At 41.6% G+C, this 19,381-nt stretch overlaps 1 protein-coding gene across 9 annotated transcripts in view; it reads left to right on the forward strand.

Annotated features, from left to right (window-relative positions):
* The window catches only part of FYN (FYN proto-oncogene, Src family tyrosine kinase), a 157,699-nt gene extending 150,629 nt beyond the window's left edge, over positions 1–7,070 (forward strand). For all 9 annotated transcript variants that reach the window (XM_077301863.1, XM_077301813.1, XM_077301839.1 and 6 more), the window contains 2 exons: positions 2,914–3,045; positions 5,487–7,070. In XM_077301863.1, coding sequence (XP_077157978.1) covers positions 2,914–3,045; positions 5,487–5,695 — 341 coding nt within the window. In that variant the 3' untranslated portion in view covers positions 5,696–7,070. The remainder of the gene's footprint in view (positions 1–2,913; positions 3,046–5,486) is intronic.
* The last annotated feature ends 12,311 nt before the right edge of the window (positions 7,071–19,381 follow it).

The following is a 19,381-nucleotide window of genomic DNA, read 5'->3' on the forward strand; positions in this document are numbered from 1 at the left end:
TTTAACATCTCACCCTGTGCCAGGAATCTGGGAGTGATACTTGATGCTTCCCTTACTATAAAGGCGCAGGTCACAAGAGTAGCTCAGTTGGCATTTTTCCATCTTTGCCAGACAAAGCTACTAGCACCATACCTGTCCCCAGAACATTTGGCCATGGTGATCCATGCAATGGTCACCTCCAAAATTGATTTCTGTAACTCTCCACATGGGCCTGTTCTTGTCCATGATCTGGAAATTGCAGCTGATGCAAAATGCAGCTGCAAGGATCTTCAGAAGAACACCTTGGCGGGCCCATATCTAGCCAGTGCAGAGGCAGTTGCATTGGCTGCCAGTTGCGGCCCAGATCAGGTTCAAGATTCTGATATTAACCTTTAAGGCTTTTCACTATCTAGGACCCACATATTTGAGGGACTGCCTGTCGCCTTATGCCCCCTGCAGGGCCTTGCACTCTTCGGGTACAAATTTGTTGGTGGTTCCCAGCCCACGGGAAGTGTGCCTGGCCTCGACTAGGGCCAGCACTTTTTCGGTCCTGGCCCCAACCTGGTGGAATGAGCTCCCAGAAGAGCTGAAGTCCTTGCAGAACCTTTTCTGGTTCCACAGGGCCTGCAAGATGAAGCCCCTCCATCAGGTCTTTGGTTGAGGCCAAGGCATGGAAGATCTAGGGGCCCCTCTACATTTACAGCTACATCTACATCTGATAATATACTTAATCGGCACCCTGGAAGTCTGACCCTGGGGGGGGGGGGGATGTTGGATTTTTTTATATACCATCTTATTCTCACTGCCAGATTATGTTGTGGCTTTAATGTTTTATCTTGTGGAGATCTATTTTATGTTATAACCCACACAAGACATATATTCTATAGTGGCAGGTAATCGAACAAATCCTTATCCATGGTTCCTCTTTATATTTGTGAAATGCCCCTGTGGGAGGAGTGCGTCCAGGGTGTTCAAACTCCAATAGGGGCCAATCAGCTGGCTGGCCCCTATGCTCACCGCCTTCCCTGGCAGCCTGGCTACAGACGAGCCTGGCTGCCAGGGAGCGCACATCTCCACTGCCCGGCCACCTGCAGCCCAGCCTAACATTAGGTATGTCGAGCAGAAGGCATCTCCATTGCTTCTCCAATCACAATATGCCTCCCTAAACGCCACCCTCCCTTCCTAGCCCCACCGCTGGAGGACCACCACAGATTGCAGTTAACCGCCCTTGTGCCTCCGGGACTGCACTTCCTCATGAGCCACCCGCCCCACCTCCCGGCCAATGCTGTGGGCACAGACTATCCATCCCCTTTCTTCTTCTTGTACAGCAACAAATTATAGTCTTTTAGTACAGCTGAATTTGCAATCCATGGTTTGTACTTAGTCAGTTCAGATTTTATGACAAACTGTTGATTGGTCATAAACCTGGAAAGCTAATTAACTTACCATGCATTGAGATACAAAGGAGGGGGAAGAAAGAATATTTGAACCTTGAGTGTCACCCAGGCTCATTCAGATAGCTGCAATTGTGAGTTGTTATTATTGTATTTACAATTCTTATGAAATTTGAACCACCACTAAAGTAATAGGAGCTTATCATGTTTCTCAGTCTTCTTTTGAGCACCTCTGGAAATCATAGGTAATGTCTAACGCAGTGGTCCCCAACCTTTCTGAGGTTGGGGACCGGCAGGGCATTGGGGCGCAGCCCGCGGGCCACGCCCACACATCTGGTCTAACGTAATCCAAATGGAAGTCCAATTATTCTAATTAAAGTGTTAAAGGGAAAGAAGTTGAAATAATAGAGCTTTGTGACACAGATCAACAGGGGCATGACCAGTAGAAGATTTTCTAAAAAAATTCCTACTGTTTTTCAACATTTGTACTTTCTGTCACTAATGCCTTTTAACTGCTCAGATAGTTCTGCAAATAATGATTGCTTTGTTAAACAGAGCTTGTTTCATTTATCAGCAGTTTTAATGTTTTTGTGGCTTTCTTCAGTATGCCCTCTTCTTCATCTTCTTCTTAATTACTGTTTCCACAACAAAAATCATAAACAGTAAGTCATAAATGTACTAAAGGGAAGCCTAAGATTTGCTACCAAAGCGATTTTACCACAGCTGCCAAAACTTTAGCCACATGCAAAGTTATTGGTTAGGGTTCTCTGCCTTTTATCACAATGTTACAATCTCTATTAGAGCAGCAGCCTAGGTATAAAGTCTTACTCTACAAAATTAATTACTAATTTTAATTTTTTAAAATCTGTGCATCTCTTTGAAAAGATTTATGATATCAGAACCAACTATGTAGTAAAACTAAAGTAGAAGATATAATAATGCAATCTTCCAAAGGTAGACTAAATACACAGTTCCTGAAAGATGGTTGACACTAGATTATAGCAAGTCTCTATATGCCCTAGCTGTCCTAAATTATTGAACTGAAGGCAGTCTCAAGGGGGTGCTCTTGTCCCTCTTAGATATCACAATAGGGAATGATCCATCCTTTTAGAAATAGTTTCTGAATACTTGAACAACAATTCAAGACTTTCTTATATTCCATGTACAATCAGGTTTTTCTTCATAAAACAGCCCAACACTTTAGGATATTGTGTTTATAACAAATAGGATTTCCACAATACAAAATGTACTTTTGTGTAGTGGATATTGAGAATTCCAGCTTCTGTTGATTGTAAACTTATCTAAGAATCTTTATTGTTATAGAGATGAAAGACATTGTGGCAGATCTAAATAGCTGGGGTTTAGAGTCCGGTAACAAAAAAAAGGGAATTATTTCTTGAGGCTTATGATTTTACAGAATATAAAGTTAAAGCTTTTATTATTTATAAATCAGGCAGTTGTGGTTTTTATGTCACACCCAGAAAATGAAGATCGCCTACTTGTCACATGCCTCAATGGTAGCTTGTTTGTTTTCTCTTAGGTGCAAAGTTCCCCATCAAATGGACTGCCCCAGAAGCTGCATTGTATGGAAGGTTTACAATAAAATCAGATGTTTGGTCCTTTGGAATATTGCTGACAGAGTTAGTAACAAAAGGGAGAGTGCCATATCCAGGTAATCAAAGATGCCAGAATATGTCAAGATAAACTGGCATCTGTTTGGTGGTTGGGAAGTTTACCAAGCACTCTACAGAGGTGTTCCTAAAAAGCATTTTGTGTTTGAATCATACACAATGGGGAGAAATTTCATCCAGCACTAGGTTTTACGATCAGAATCCAAAGATCTGGGACAATCTTTATTAAATAGCATCTTGTTCTCATTTGCCCATTTTTCCATTGTGTTCAGATCTCATTGAACTATGTCTCTATCTTCTGGAGTATTTGCCAGTCCTCCCAATTTGGTGTCATCTGCAAACTTGATGAGTAGTCCCTCCACCCCCTCATCTAGATCATTAATAAATATAAAAAGTACCGGACCGAGCACCAAGCCCTGAGGTACCCCGCTACTCACCTCTCTCCAGTCTGTTGAAACACCATTGACAACAACTCTTTGAGTACAGTTCTCTAATCAATTTCCTATCCACCTAACTATCTGAAGATCCAGATTGCAGTCCTTCAATTTATCCATCAGAACAATATGGGGAACCTTATCAAAAGCTTTACTAAAATCCAAGTAAACGACATCAATCGAATTTCCACAATCCAGCAAACCTGTTACTTGGTCAAAAAAGGAAACCAGGTTGGTCTGACAGGACCTGTTGGAGACAAATCCATGCTGACTTCCTTGGATCACCAAATTGTCCTCCAGATGTTTGCAGATCACTCCCTTTAATATATGCTCTATTATCTTCCCCACAACAGAGGTCAGACTCACTGGTCTGTAGTTTCCCGGGTCATCCTTCCTCCCTTTTTTGAAGATTGGAATAACATTTGCTCCCTTCCAGTCCTCCGGGACATCTCCAGTCCTTAAAGAGGTTCCGAAGATGATGGACAAGGGTTGTGCAAGTTCTCCAGAAAGTTCTTTGAGCACTCTCGGGTGCATTTCATCTGGCCCAGGGGATTTGAACTCATCCAGTGCAGCTAAATGCCTCTTGACAACCTCTTTGTCCATGTCAACCTGCCACCCAGACACTATCCCTTGGCTACTGCCATCTCTAGATGTGTCTAAACCCTTTGACCTGTGGGGAAAAAACAGATATAAAATAGGCACTGAGCCTTTCTGCTCCCTCTGCATCCTCCATTAGAGTTTGTTCATCTGTACCCAACACTAGTGATGTTCTGGCTCAAGCAGGGTTGCCTGTAACCCAATCTGACTACATAGGAAAGGATAAGACCAGCAAGTATACCTCCCCTGTCTGGAGGGGATGCAACTGGAGATCTTGCCCTCAGCCAGGAATCTTAGTACACCGTGTCTTTGGAGGCGCAGGCCACAAGGATAACCCAACTGACATTTTTCTGTCTTCTCCAGGCAAGGCTACTAGCGTCCTACCTGGCCCCTGAACACCCAGCCAGAGTCATCCATGTGAGGGTCATCTCTTGATTAGACTTCTGTAACTTGCTCTATGCTGGCCTGCCTTTGTCCCTGACCCAGAAATTGCAACTAGTACAAAATGCAGCTGCTAGGGTTCTCAAAAGAACACCTGGGAGAGTCCATTTCCAGCTGTTGCTGAGGCAGCTGCGTTTGTTTCCAGTTGAATTCCAGATCAGGTTCAAAGTTTTTGTTTTGGCCTTCAAGGGCATCCACAGTCTGGGCCCAGCATATCTAAGGGACCGTTTAACTCCCTATGCTCTTCGCAGAGCTCTTCACTCTGTAAACTCTAACAGGTTGGTGATCCCTGGCCCACATGAGATACACCTGGCCTGGCCTTTTCGGTCTAGGCCCCTACCTGGTGAGATGTGCTCCTGGAAGAGGAGGGCCCTGTCGGAACTCTTCTACGGGGCCTACAAAATGAGCTCTTCTGCCAGGCATTTGGTTGAGGCCAGGGCAAGGAAGATCTGTATGGCCCCTCCTCCAAATGTTTTAATCTCTTAACATCTAAAAAACTGTTAAACATCTACACCTACCTTGAGTCTGGAGCCAGGTCAATTTGATGAACCTAACGGGGATACTGGGTGGGTTGGGTTTTTATTAATTGTGTTGTGATTTTACTGTGATTTTATTACTCTGTTGTGAATTGGCACAAACCAGCTGGCCTGAGAGCGGTGGTCAGTAAGATGTATGGACGGACGGACGGACAGACAGACGAACGAATGAATGAATGAATACTGTCTTCTATTTTTGCTAGTCTGATACAGGATAACACACTAGGAATTTCACACTCTCTTTATTGAGAAGGGAGGTGGACTAGACGTCCTACAAGAAGCTTTCCAATACTAGAACTCTATGAGGTTCTAGAACTTTTGTATTATGATGGTCTAGCACTGGTAACATTCCTATTGTACATTTGTTTGCTTGTGAATTATGAATTTAAATACACAATAGCTGGTGTGATATTTTAACTGTTGCAAAAGTTCAATGGTATACATTACATATTTATTTATTTCTGCCTTTTATAGGTATGAATAACCGTGAAGTCCTGGAGCAAGTAGAACGAGGTTATAGGATGCCATGCCCTCAGGATTGTCCCATCTCCCTGCATGAGCTCATGATCCATTGCTGGAAGAAAGACCCAGAGGAACGCCCAACTTTTGAGTACTTGCAGGGTTTCCTTGAAGACTACTTTACTGCAACTGAACCACAGTACCAGCCAGGTGACAACCTGTAAATATTTGGTCTGTGCAGACTTCCACTATCAGGTATCCCACTCACCACTGACATACAGTGACTGACTGCTCCCAGGAGCAGCATCTTACAGCACCAGGTTGTGTTGGGTCCTGAAGACAAGACCTTCTAACTACCTGCCCAAAAGATCTGAATGTCTTCTATGAACAGAAAGTGAACATTTGGTTTTGTTTTTAATCAAAGACTCTGAACCTGCATTGTTTGATGTTATGTACACTGCAAAAACTTTGTTCAGTGTAAATAGTAATTCAGTGCCAATAACTGATCCTAGTGCTTTCCTTTTTTAAAAAATAATAATAATGCAAAACTATGTGATTTTAACTAGTCTTTTCCTGATTCACCTAAAAGTATTATTTTCCAAAAGTGGCCTCTCTTTCTCTACATTTTTTCATGTTTTAACAAAATAAAATCAGGATCAGTGTCCTGGGTTTTTTTATTTGTTTTTGTTCTGTTGTTTGCTTTTTATATATAAAATGTATGTAAAAATATTCATACTTGTATATACTAGTTAGTGGGTGCTATTGCAGAGGAAACTCATTTCAAAAACTGATTAGCCATGCTGCAAAGCACCTGAGGGGGGGGGACTAATTTCACCATAGCCCTGAAACACTGGTAAGATTCTGAAAGCCCAGTGAGATTTTGACTTTTGCCAAGCATGACTTTTTTAATTGGATTGCACTTTTGGGTTTGACTATATACCTGTAGGTTGTTGTGACTTTTGATCTTTCAGAAATTATGTGCAGAGTTTCCAGCAACATTTGACAGCTGCGTGATTTGATTTTGTGATCAAGATTAAAACAAACTTATTAAAGCAAGGAAACACAATTACCCATTGGGACTGGAAGGTTGAAACTGCAAGTACTTTCTTGTATCAAAATATGTATGCTGAAAAATTTCAGATTTTTTAAAATTTAATAAACATTGCAACCACATGCAAATAGTCTCAACCTCATAGCATTTTAGTCATATCCATCTGCCTAAATATTCATCAAGCATCAGCTGTAAGCTTTTGCGTGTACCATTTCCCATTGTATAGTGTTGTTTTAGATGTCCTGTACTGCTAATGATAATTACTTTCAATATGTTGGCAAGTTTTCCAGTGGAATTACTATGCACATCTCTCATGGGAAATGGGAGAAAGGAAGTAGGGGAATGCACACAAGTATTACTATTTTTAGTTGTCTGTCTGTAGCAACCTTGAGTTACTTACTTCTAATCAAAAGAAACAAATCTCCCATTCTCTTAAGTTTTTAATACTTTTAAAGTCTTAATTTCATTTCATTTTGTTGTTCATTTGCAAGATTACATTTTGAAAATGTTTAACTGTCTTAATTTAGTAATTAAAAGAGAGCAATTTACATTTGGATTTTGTTCTTTCATTTAAATGACAGCTGGGTGATATTTCTAACAGAGGATTAAGAGGATCCTTGGCCGTTTGGCTCCTGAACATCATTGTTCATTGTTATGAAGCTAACAAAAAACATCTGGATTCAGCCTAGGAGAGCTGTGAAGATTTTCACTCTCATTCTAAAAAATTTATTATTCTAGAATGACTTTCACTAAGCATTAGACTGAACGCATAGTTAAGTGTTAGAACAAAAGACTGTCTCTCTCCCACCCCCCTCCAAATTGACACTTCAAGAGTTCTATCCCAGTTAGGTTTAATTAAATCTAAGTGAAAATTTTAAGAAAAGAGCATTACAAGAAAGCATTACAAGCATTATGAGAAACATTAAGGGTAGGATGCTTGCAAGAGCATCAGTAGGGGTCACTGGAACTTCAAAACTACAAGAAAAAGTTCCTTGGTGTAATAATACTATGGACATCAATCTTAACAAAGCTCTACCACATTTTCTGGAAGGCAGCTATCTGCCAGGAGAAAGGAACAAATCTGATTCCATCTCCTGACGAGCTAGCCAACAGTACTGCTACTAATCAAATGAAACTTAGTATTCTAAGAACACTAAATTTGTCTGTGTATTCATTTCTCCATCTACCTATAGAGATATAGATAATAGTATGTCTCCACCTGGAAAAGCCCCTCTGTTTCTAATCAACTATTTCTCTTAAAAATATTTTTAAAATACAGGGATGTATTTTTCCTAGATTAATTTGCATTTTGCGCATATGATAGAAATGTTGGGTAGTTTTATTGTTTGAATGCTTTCTTTATTGCCACTAAATCCTCAAATTAAAAAATTTGGAAAGTTGAGCCATTACAGGAAATATACATAAAGTATCTCTGTGAATTTGATTCCTTACTCACCACTCTCAGAATTAGCTCGCAGTAGGTTACAACAAGAATAAAACCCCAATACATAAAAACATAAAAAAATAAAACCAAATCCCAACTTACTCTGATGACAACAAAAATAAAAAACCCTCCTCCACCTCCCATGTCTCCCCTCCATCTATAAATTGATATTTATTTGCTGCATTCATGACATTCCTTTTTGCTATTTTCTCTATTTATTTTTAATTGTTGTTTTTAGGTGCGAAGTCGTGTCCGACCCATCACGACCCAAATGATCCTCCAGGCTTTCCTGTCCTCTATCATTCCCCAGAGTCCATTTAAGTTTGCACTGACTGCCTCAGTGACTCCATCCAGCCACCTCATTCTCTGTCGTCCCCTTCTTCTGTTGCCCTCAATCGCTCCCAGCATTAGGCTCTTCTCCAGGGAGTCCTTCCTTCTCATGAGGTGGCCAAAATATTTGAGTTTCATCTTCAGGATCTGGCCTTCTAAGGAGCAGTCAGGGCTGATCTCCTCTAGGACTGACTGGTTTGTTCGCCTTGCAGTCCAATGGACTCGCAAGAGTCTTCTCCAGCACCAGAGTTCAAAAGCCTCAATTCTTTGATGCTCGGCCTTCCTTATGGTCCAACTTTCACAGCCATACGTTGCAACTGGGAAGACCATAGCCTTGACTTGACGCACGTTTGTTGGCAGGGTGATGTCTCTACTTTTTAGGATGCTGTCTAGATTTGACATAGCTTTCCTCCCCAGGAGCAAGCGTCTTTTAATTTATTTGCTTCAGTGCCCATTTGCAATGATCTTGGAGTCCAGGAAAATAAAATCTGTCACTACCTCCATTTCTTCCCCATCTATTGCCAGGAATTGAGAGGGCCGGATGCCATGATCTTAGTTTTCTTGATGTTGAGTTTCAAGCCAACTTTTGAGCCAGTTTGGTGTAGTGGTTAGGAGTGCAGACTTCTAATCTGGCATGCCAGGTTCGATTCTACGCTCCCCCACATGCAACCAGCTGGGTGACCTTGGGCTCGCCATAGCACTGATAAAGCTGTTCTGACCGGGCAGTGATATCAGTGCTCTCTCAGCCTCACCCACCTCACAGGGTGTCTGTTGTGGGGAGAGGAATGGGAAGGCGACTGTAAGCCGCTTTGAGCCTCCTTCGGGTAGGGAAAAGCGGCATATAAGAACCAACTCTTCTTCTTCTTTTGCACTCTCCTCCTTCACCCACATCAACAGGCTCTTTACTTCCTCTTCACTTTCACTTTTCACTTTTAGTAGAAGAGCTTAATATACCTCCCTAAATGCTCTTCTTTTTAAATGGATGATTCCAAAATATTCATAGATATGTTTTGCTACCTAGTGTGGGTGGGATAATCTCATGCTTAGTTCCTATGTTAGCTGTGTAAGATTTTTAATTTTCTGCTGAAAATGATTTTATAATGTAATTTCTTATTAAAGCAGGATGAATGAGAAGCAAGATTCTTTTCAAAAGACTTTCATAATTCTTCTCTTTGAAAGGGCAGACATTCTTGCAATCATATTTTATATCTACTTTGTTTTGAAGAAATTAGTGAGGACATCTCTAGCACTTAGTATGCTTTTTGTACAAGGCATTGAAATGTTTGGATCTGCCATAATTCAAGAGGATTGTTTATTTAAACCCAGTTTGACAGGAGAGTCTGGAATAATTCTGTTAATATCAGTTAGTCAATGAAAAACTGAGATTATATGTGATATATTCCATTATCAGTAGAAAATTAAGACTTTAATATATACTGGTACTTTCACCCAGTTATGATATAGTAATTTAAATCCAATATAAGGTCATTCAAGGACATCTGCAGGGAAGGGAATAAGAGATCCAGATGACAACTTCAGCTGCACCCCTTAATATGGATACTTTCTGTGCCATACCCCGCCTCCTTTGAAAGGTAGGATGCTGTGTCATGCTGTTTTGCCTTTTTTTTCCAGCTCTATTACAGAAGTAGCCCTGGGAAATGCATCCCTAGGGGCTACCGTACTTCCTCAGAGGAGCCTTAGCGTACTTGGGGCATCACAGATTGTTTGGAGGGGGACATGAAACAATACTACCCTTTCTTGGTGTTTAGACTTTTTCTAAGTTAAAATTGTCTGTTGTGTCATGGTTACCAGATACACCAATATGCTCTTAGTGGGCTCTGAGTCACTTACACAACATACTAATAGCAGTGTAGGCTTGTAATTGTCTGTCTGCATGATCCACATGCAAATGCAGGCCAGATTAACATTAAAAGATATTTAAAAGGGACTCCAGATAGCACTGAGCCCTCATTATGATTGGAAGGCACACAAACAACAACCTTGATGAATCTGAGCCCATCTAGATCTAGCCAGTGCCTTGATGGGTGTCCTCCTGACTTCCCCATTGGTTTTATGATGAATGGAAGTAGGATATACTTTTAACAAATGAATTGTATAAACATTTCCGCACCTTTTAAATACAGTGTAACTCTTACCTTAAGTAATCGTTATATTCTGGCCCCTCCAGATGATGTCGCCAACATCCAGTGTCTGGGCGGCGTCTGGCCAGCTACATCCTCCATTTTAAAGTGGTAGTTGGTGAATCCCAAAAAGTGGATTCACCAACATATGTTGCACTGCCTAATGGAGAGCAGTCAGCAGACCACCAGCCAAAGAAAGATATGGAGGCTCAAATGCGCAAGGCACCTGCCTTGTCCCACTCATGCTCCCCCCCCCTCTTCCAGGCGATGGAAGAAAGAACTTTTTCCAAACACCTCTCCTTTGAAGAAGCCTCCCCATCAGATCATATGGGGGGGGCCGGGTGCTCTCTCCTCTCTCCCTCCCTCGACAGGCAGGGCAAGGAGCCGCAAGCCCACAGCAAGAGGCAGCCAGTCAGCGAGAAAAGCCTCCAGGCAGGCTCCCCTACCACTCACAGCAAGGGAACTCCGTGGAGTGTGTGTGCAAGTGTGTGTGTGCATGCTCGTAGGGGAGGGGAGGCAGCAGCAGCAAGCCCTCATTAGGTAGTGTGTGTGCACGCACAAGGGGAGAGGCAGTGGCAGCAGAACGGAGTTGTTGTTTGTCAAGTGAACTGTCTGAGGCAACAAATAGTCGTTCAATCGTATACGCAACAGTAAAAAAAAATTATCCCAAAAGTTGTAGCAAAAAACATGCCTCTCTAAGCTCTCCCTCTCCCCCCCCCATAAGAAACGACATTTAAAAAAAAAAAAAAAAGAAGCAAGCCTTGTCATTCCACAAGTGGTGGCCATAAAGAAGCACTATGCATCTATGATTATGGACTATGCATCTATGATTAGATGCATAGGCGTTTCAACGGAGAACTACTGATTTGAAAAAAATATATGATTAGATGCATAGGCGTTTCAATGGAGAACTACTGATTTGAAACAAAAATTATGATTAGATGCATAGGTGTTTCAACGGAGAACTACTGATTTTAAACAAAAATTAGCGGGTATTGCGGGCCCTTCAAAGCATGGAGAGAGGGGATTGGCTGCCTGGCTTGAGTGACAGGCGGAAGAGAGTATCATGTAAATCGTGTGTTGCTCTCTTTCACCATTACCAGCAGCACTTGTGGAGGGGTAGAAGCACGAAATGACGGCAGAGAAGAGCAAGACAGCAAAAAAGGTGATGAGGGTCTGGGAGGCGTGATTATATGTAGCGTTATACCACTCAGCTGGCATGACGCTATTTTTACCCATGTGCAGAAATGCCCTATGAATTGGTCACAAGTTTGGAACAGCAAGACCAATAGTGTACAATTATATAGGTTAAGCAGCTTATTTTTAGCAAGAGCCTTTGCATGGAACAGTATGATTTTCTAGCGTTTGGTATTTAGGAGAATATGAGTGGTTTTTATAAGCCACTTTTCACTACCCAAAGGAGTCTCAAAGACCGTTTATGCACTGGGAACTTCACTGCCCCATCCCCCTATCAGGAGGACAGATAGGGGGTGGATGAGGTGCACCAGGCCAAATGCTCCCCCATGTGGGTGCAGGAAGAGCTGGAGCAACCTGCCATGACTAAAACTCCAGCCTGCAGCCCGGCATGAAACCTCCCATGCATAAACGGTCAAAGTGGCTTACAATCACCTTCCTTTTTTCTCCCCATAACAGACACCCTGTGAGGTGAGGCTGAGAGAGACCTGACACAACTGCTCTGTGAACTGTAATAGGGCTGTGACTTTAATACTTGAGTGACTGTAATTGGAGTTCAGATTTTAATCAAAGAAGCTTGTTTGAGTGGTTATAAGGGCTTTCTTGTCTTGTGTGCCTCTAAATGCTTCCACTGTCACACATCCAAACAAGCATAACAAATCTGGATGTTTACTGAGCCTCTAGCAGACCACAATGTATAGCTGGTAACCTGTGTTCAACTTTGTAGGTCACAAGTTTGGAGGCTTAGGATAATCTAAAGACAATAGGTAAGGTATAGCTGATCCCTAAAATATGTCTTCAAAACCTACCAAAACAATGATACGTAGAAAATGGGGTATATGCAATTGCTCAAGTAATTCTATGGAAAACTCCTCAAGCAGATGGAAGGAGGCAATGAAATGGGTGCCAAGTCCCAACTCCTTTTGTTGGAAAAGGAAGCTTTTATATTATCAGTTGCAGCACAAAGAAGACATTCAATCTTCTTAAATAATCAGCAAATATTTTTTCCAATGCTACAATGTCATAGCATTGCCATAGTCCCACTAGAAAGCAATTAAAATTATTGTGACTAATAGACACTGAATGTAGTGTTAAAAGGCTTTATGTTTCTTTAATAATTGGAATATTATACCATACATGCTTACCCAGTGTGCTACTTAACTTGTCATAATTAATAGAGAGAGGCACAAACTGGCTCATGAGCCAAAATTCAGTATGAACATGGCCTAGTTCATAGTTCCCAAACCAATGTTGGGGGAAGGTGCTTTCTACAAACATTTACTGGACTTTTGTCCAGTTCAGTTTGGCTGTTTGAGCCATTTAAAATTAACAGATGAGCAGGGCATCCATTTCACTCCCCTCCTCCTCTCCTCAGCCATTTAAGCCTCCTTGAGTGATCCCTCCTGGAAGTTCAAACTGGCCCATACAGTCCAGGAAAATTCTGGCCTGTTTCAGTTTGGGGTTCACTTCAGGGGCTGCTCTGAAGCCCAAACTGGAATGTTTTGGTTTGTGTCTATTTCTAGTATTTACATTCTGAGCAAAGTATTTTTTTATTGTCCATTTGATCTCCTTTGCTAATAATCTTCTGCTTTATTTCGTACATGTGTAGTATAATGGGGAGAGGGTCTCCGTGTATTCTTCCTAGAAATATTATTCTTGACCACAGTTATCTCCAGGGGTAAGAGATCCCACATGGTTCTATGTGTAATTACCACTAGTTCATTCATTTCTGAGTAGTAATGCAGGTAGTAACGAATTATCCTGGGAGCCAAGGTAAAATTCCTGGAGACTTGCATTTTCTATGAAGCCTCCTTTAGATATTTGTTGGTAGAGAGGTCAGTCCTCTTTTAGAAAACCTGAAGAAACCATGTTAAAAAAAATCAGAAAAGGACATTCAGAATGCACAAAGAAATTTTATTCAGGTTAGGATTTGGCTCATTTTGTTAATTTTTTGCAAGGGTTCATTCATACTATACTGTTTGAGTTATATTATTGAGTTCTCACCTATAACTTTGATATATAACCTTCTCTCAAGGGATCCTGCCAAATTGTAGACCGCGAGGAAAAAAGAGTCTGTCTTTTGTAAACCATTGAAATTTCCCCTTTTAGAATGGACAGATGTAGGAATTAGTTTTTTCCTCTGTCTTTTCCCATTATCAAGATCCTGATATATGCAGGAGGTGGAGGCTTATTCATGAACAGAAATAGTAAGGCCCACTGGAGAGCCAGTTTGGTGTAGTGGTTAGGAGTGCGGACTTCTAATCTGGCAAGTTAGGTTCGATTCTGCACTCCCCCATATGCAGCCAGCTGGGTGACCTTGGGCACACCACAGTGCTGATAAAGCTGTTCTTACTGAGCAGTGATATCAGGGCTCTCTCAGCTTCACCCACCTCACAGGGTGCCTGTTGTGCGGAGAGGAACAGGAAGGCGACTGTAAGCCGCTTTGAGCCTCCAGGTAGGGAAAAGTGGCATATAAGAACCAACTCTTCTTCTTCTAAACCACAAGTCATTCACACAAGCCTTGCACAAGGAATATTTGTTTTAGCATTTTTCTTGCATCCCAAGCCTAACTTAACTCAGGTGTGCTTGCTTGATAAAAATTAGACTGAACCGCAAAGCATAGTGTACAAAGATTAGGTACATGTTTGCAAAGTGTGTGTGTGTATATTGATATTACATATGCATGTGCTGACAACGTATATCAGATCACACAGATTTGATATTTCTGTTTCTTCATCCTGTGTCTTAAAAAATCTTTGGAAAGCTTTTGCAGCAGGCAGGTGCCTGTCGTGAGTTCAGGAAAACGGATCCACGGCAGAACTGGTTATTTGGCTGCACCACAACAAAAAAGGGAAGCAAAATTTTTGCTTCTTACTTTGGAGAAGTACAGTCCAAAAATGCTTTATCCCCACCCTCCTTCTGGCACAAATTCTACCATGTTTCTAGCAAGTGCAAGCAAGGCATTTTCAGGCCTGATACATGGAGATGCTTCTGGCAAGAACCTCTCTACTGACATAATGTAGAAGAAGAAGAAGAAGAAGAAGAGTTGGTTCTTATATGCCGCTTTTCCCTACCCAAAGGAGGCTCAAAGCGGCTTACAGTCGCCTTCCCATTTCTCCCCCCACAACAGACACCCTGTGGGGTGGGTGAGGCTGAGAGAGCCCTGATATCACTGCCCGGTCAGAACAGTTTTATCAGTGCCATGGCGAGCCCAAGGTCACCCAGCTGGTTGCATGTGGGGGAGCGCAGAATCGAACCTGGCATGCCAGATTACAAGTCCGCACTCCTAACCACTACACCAAACTGGCTCTCAAGTACCTAAGTCAATGAACAACCAGGGGAGAAAATGCACTTTCAGTGCTCTTCGGCAAGTGTTTGCAAGTGGGTTTTGTCATTTTACACTGTAAAATATAGTTGCAAAGTGCTCCAAAAGTGTGTTGAAAGTGCATTATTCAATGGTGGTCTAGATGGTTTGGATGTGAAAATCAGGAAGTAATATTCAGACTACTTATTTTAACCTACTATTGAGGTTAAATAAGGCATATTCATCTTGGATTGTTATTACTTTCAGGAAACATACCTTTAATAATAATTCAAGTAACACACTTTATTGGCTGTGCCTATCAATACTTCAATATTTAATTTGACTCCAGTGGGGCATTTTGAGGACTGCACAATTACAAGTGATCCCTTTGATTACCTTGCCATTCAAGGCCTGGGTACAGTATACTGCAGAATTAATTGTTACAATAACATACATTCAGGATGTGCTAGCTTTTATATAACACTGTACTCATGTAACACGGTGCCCAAAATGTTCTCCAAGAAAAAGCAACTCACTGTCAAACTTGCTGACTTGAAATCTGATAATGACATGCAAATGATTTAAAGGTTACTACGTCACTTGGGCTGACAACATTTCCTTTGAATGCTAGCCAGGAATTCAAATAATCAGATTTACTGCAGCACTCGGGGATCTGAGCTCCCGATCAGTGGTAAGGTAATAATTAATTTAAACTGGGCACTGAGAACAGTGAACACTTGCTAGAGAAAAGCTTTTGACAGTATCTCAGTAGCCACATTGTTGAATTCAGCTTCCCAAATAATTTTTAAACTAAGGCTGGTTTTATGGATATAATTCAGAAAGTAAAAGGCTTTATCAAATAAGCTGCCAGATGTTTTTATGTACCTTGTAATTTGACTACTGGTCTAGTACCGTAATAATAAAGACTTGACTTGAGAAAGTAAAAGGCTTTATCAAATAATCTGCTTTTTAAAATGTTTGAAGACTTAGGGATTGCTTGATGAGAAACTCAGTGACAATTTTACCTGATGAAGGTGCAGTTCATTTTACATTGATTTTATATACTCTATTGGAGATAAATTGAAAACAGTACTGAAATTACGTTATATTTAATCATGGAGTGCAAGACTGTAACCTATATTCATGAATCAATGTTGACCTGACTCAAGGTGTTTACAAATTAAATATCAACAATGGAGAGAGGTAAAAAAGGAAACTGATAATAGAAGAAAGGCTAAGTTACCTGAGAGGGAGTGTTCAGGCTAACAAAGGATGCTAACTATGCAGTCATATATTTTACTTTTGATGATAAGATGTACTTAATATTTAAAAAAAAAAAATAGGTTGTGTTGTTGTTATGTGCGAAGTCGTGTCCGACCCATCGCGACCCCATGGACAATGATCCTCCAGGCCTTCCTGTCCTCTACCATTCCCTGGAGTCCTTTTAAGTTTGCACCTACTGCTTCAGTGACTCCATCCAGCCACCTCATTCTCTGTCGTCCCCTTCTTCTTTTGCCCTCGATCGCTCCCAGCATTAGGCTCTTCTCCAGGGAGTCCTTCCTTCTCATGAGGTGGCCAAAGTATTTGAGTTTCATCTTCAGTATCTGGCCTTCTAAAGAGCAGTCAGGGTTGATCTCCTCTAGGACTGACCGGTTTGTTCGCCTTGCAGTCCAAGGGACTCGCAAGAGTCTTCTCCAGCACCAGAGTTCAAAAGCCTCAATTCTTTGACGCTCGGCCTTCCTTATGGTCCAACTTTCACAGCCATACATTGCAACTGGGAATACCATAGCCTTGACTAAACGCACTTTTGTTGGCAGGGTGATGTCTCTGCTTTTTAGGATGCTGTCTAGATTTGCCATAGCTTTCCTCCCCAGGAGCAAGCATCTTTTAATTTCTTTGCTGCAGTCCCCATCTGCAGTGATCTTGGAGCCCAGGAAAATAAAATCTGTCACTATCTCCATTTCTTCCCCATCTATTTGCCAGGAATTGAAAGGGCCGGATGCCATGATCTTTGTTTTCTTGATGTTGAGTTTCAAGCCAACTTTTGCACTCTCCTCCTTCACCCGCATCAACAGACTCTTTAGTTCCTCTTCACTTTCTGCCATTAGAGTGGTATCATCTGCGTATCTGAGGTTGTTGATATTTCTCCCTGCAATCTTGATCCCAATTTGTGACTCCTCTAATCCCGCATTTCTCATGATGTGCTCTGCATACAAGTTAAATAGGCAAGGCGACAGTATACAGCCTTGCCGAACTCCTTTCTCAATTTTGAACCAGTCAGTGATCCCATGTTCAGTTCTCACTGTTGCTTCTTGACCTGCATATAAATTTCTCAAGAGACAAATAAGATGCTCTGGTATTCCCATCTCTTTAAGAACTTGCCACAATTTGTTGTGCTCCACACAATCAAAGGCTTTAGCATAGTCAATGAAGCAGAAGTATACGTTCTTCTGGTACTCCCTAGCTTTTTCCATGATCCAGCGTATGTTGGCAATTTGATCTCTAGTTCCTCTGCCTCTTCGAAATCCTGCCTGTACTTCTGGAAGTTCTCGGTCCACATATTGCTGGAGCCTAGCTTGTAGGATTTTGAGCATAACTTTGCTAGCATGAGAAATTAGTGCAATGGTGCGGTAGTTTGAACATTCTTTGGCATTGCCCTTCTTTGGGATTGGAATGTAAACTGACCTTTTCCAATCCTGTGGCCATTGTTGAGTTTTCCAAATTTGCTGGCATATTGAGTGTAGCACTTTTACTGCATCGTCCTTTAAGATTTTGAATAGTTCAACTGGAATGCTGTCACCACCACTAGCTTTATTATTGCTCAGACTTCCTAAGGCCCATTTAACTTCACATTCCAGGATGTCTGGCTCCAGGTCAGTAACTACCCCACTGTGGTCATCAGGGATGTTAAGCTCGCTCTTGTATAGTTGTTCTGTATAATTTTGCCACCTTTGTTTAATCTCTTCTGCTTCTGTGAGGTCCCTACCATTTTGGTTCCTTATCATACCCAACTTTGCATGAAACGTTCTCTTCATATCTCCAATTTTCTTGAAAAGATCTCTGGTCCTCCCCATTCTATTGTTTTCTTCTATTTGTTTGCACTGTTCATTTAAGAAGGCATTCTTATCTCTTCTAGCTTTTCTCTGGAATTCTGCATTCAGTTGGGTGTATCTTTCTCTTTCTCCCTTGCCTTTCACTTCCCTTCTCTCCTTAGCTATTTGTAAAGCTTCCTCAGACAGCCATTTTGATTTCTTGCATTTCTTTTTCTTTGGGATGGTTTTAGTTGCTACCTCTTGTACAATGTCGCGAACCTCCGTCCATAGTTCTTCAGGCACTCTGTCTATCAGATCTAATTCCTTAAATCTATTTGTCACCTCTACTGTGTATTCGTTGGGGATATGATTTAGTTCATACCTGAGTGGCCTAGTGCTTTTCCCTACTTTCTTCAATTTAAGCCTAAATTTTGCAACAAGAAGCTCATGATCTGAACCACAATCAGCTCCTGGTCTTGTTTTTATTGACTGGATAGAACTTTTCCATCTTTGGCTGCAGAGCACATAGTCAATCTGATTTCTGTGTTGACCGTCTGGTGATGTCCATGTGTAGAGTCGTCTCTTGGGTTGTTGGAAAAGAGTGTTTGCTATGACCATTGTATTCTCTTGACAAAATTCTACCAGCCTGTGCCCTGCTTCATTTTGTACTCCAAGGCCAAACTTGCCTGTTATCCCAGTTATCTTTTGGTTTCCTACTTTAGCATTCCAATCCCCCATGATGATAAGCACATCATTTTTTGGCGTTGCTTCTAGAAGGTGTTGTAGGGCTTCATAGAACTGATCAACTTCATCCTCTTCAGCAGCAGTGGTTGGGGCATAGACCTGGATCACTGTGATGTTGAATGGTTTGCCTTGGATTCGAACTGAGATCATTCTGTCGTTTTGGGGATTGTATCCCAAGACTGCTTTTCCTACTCTCTTATTGATTATGAAGGCTACTCCATTTCTTCTGCGAGATTCTTGTCCACAGTAGTATACCTGATGGTCATCTGAATTAAATTCACCCATTCCTGTCCATTTTAGTTCACTGATTCCTAAAATGTCGATGTTCAGTCTTGTCATTTCTTGTTTGACCATGTCCAGCTTACCTTGATTCATGGATCTGACGTTCCAGGTTCCTATGGAATAAAAATCTTTACAGCATCGGACTGTCTTTTCGCCACCAGTTACTTCCACAACTGAGCGTCCTTTCGGCTTTGGCCCAGTCGCTTCATTCATTCTGGCGCTACTCGTACTAGCCGTCTGCTCATCCCCAGTAGCATATTGGACACCTTCCGACCTGAGGGGCTCATCTTCCGGCGTCATATCGTTATGCCTATTGGAACTGTCCATAGAGTTTTCATGGCAAAGATACTGGAGTGGTTTGCCATTTCCTTCTCCAGTGGATCACCTT

This window comes from Paroedura picta, chromosome 1 (assembly GCF_049243985.1).
Source record: "Paroedura picta isolate Pp20150507F chromosome 1, Ppicta_v3.0, whole genome shotgun sequence".
In the NCBI taxonomy this organism is placed as follows: Eukaryota; Metazoa; Chordata; class Lepidosauria; order Squamata; family Gekkonidae; genus Paroedura; species Paroedura picta.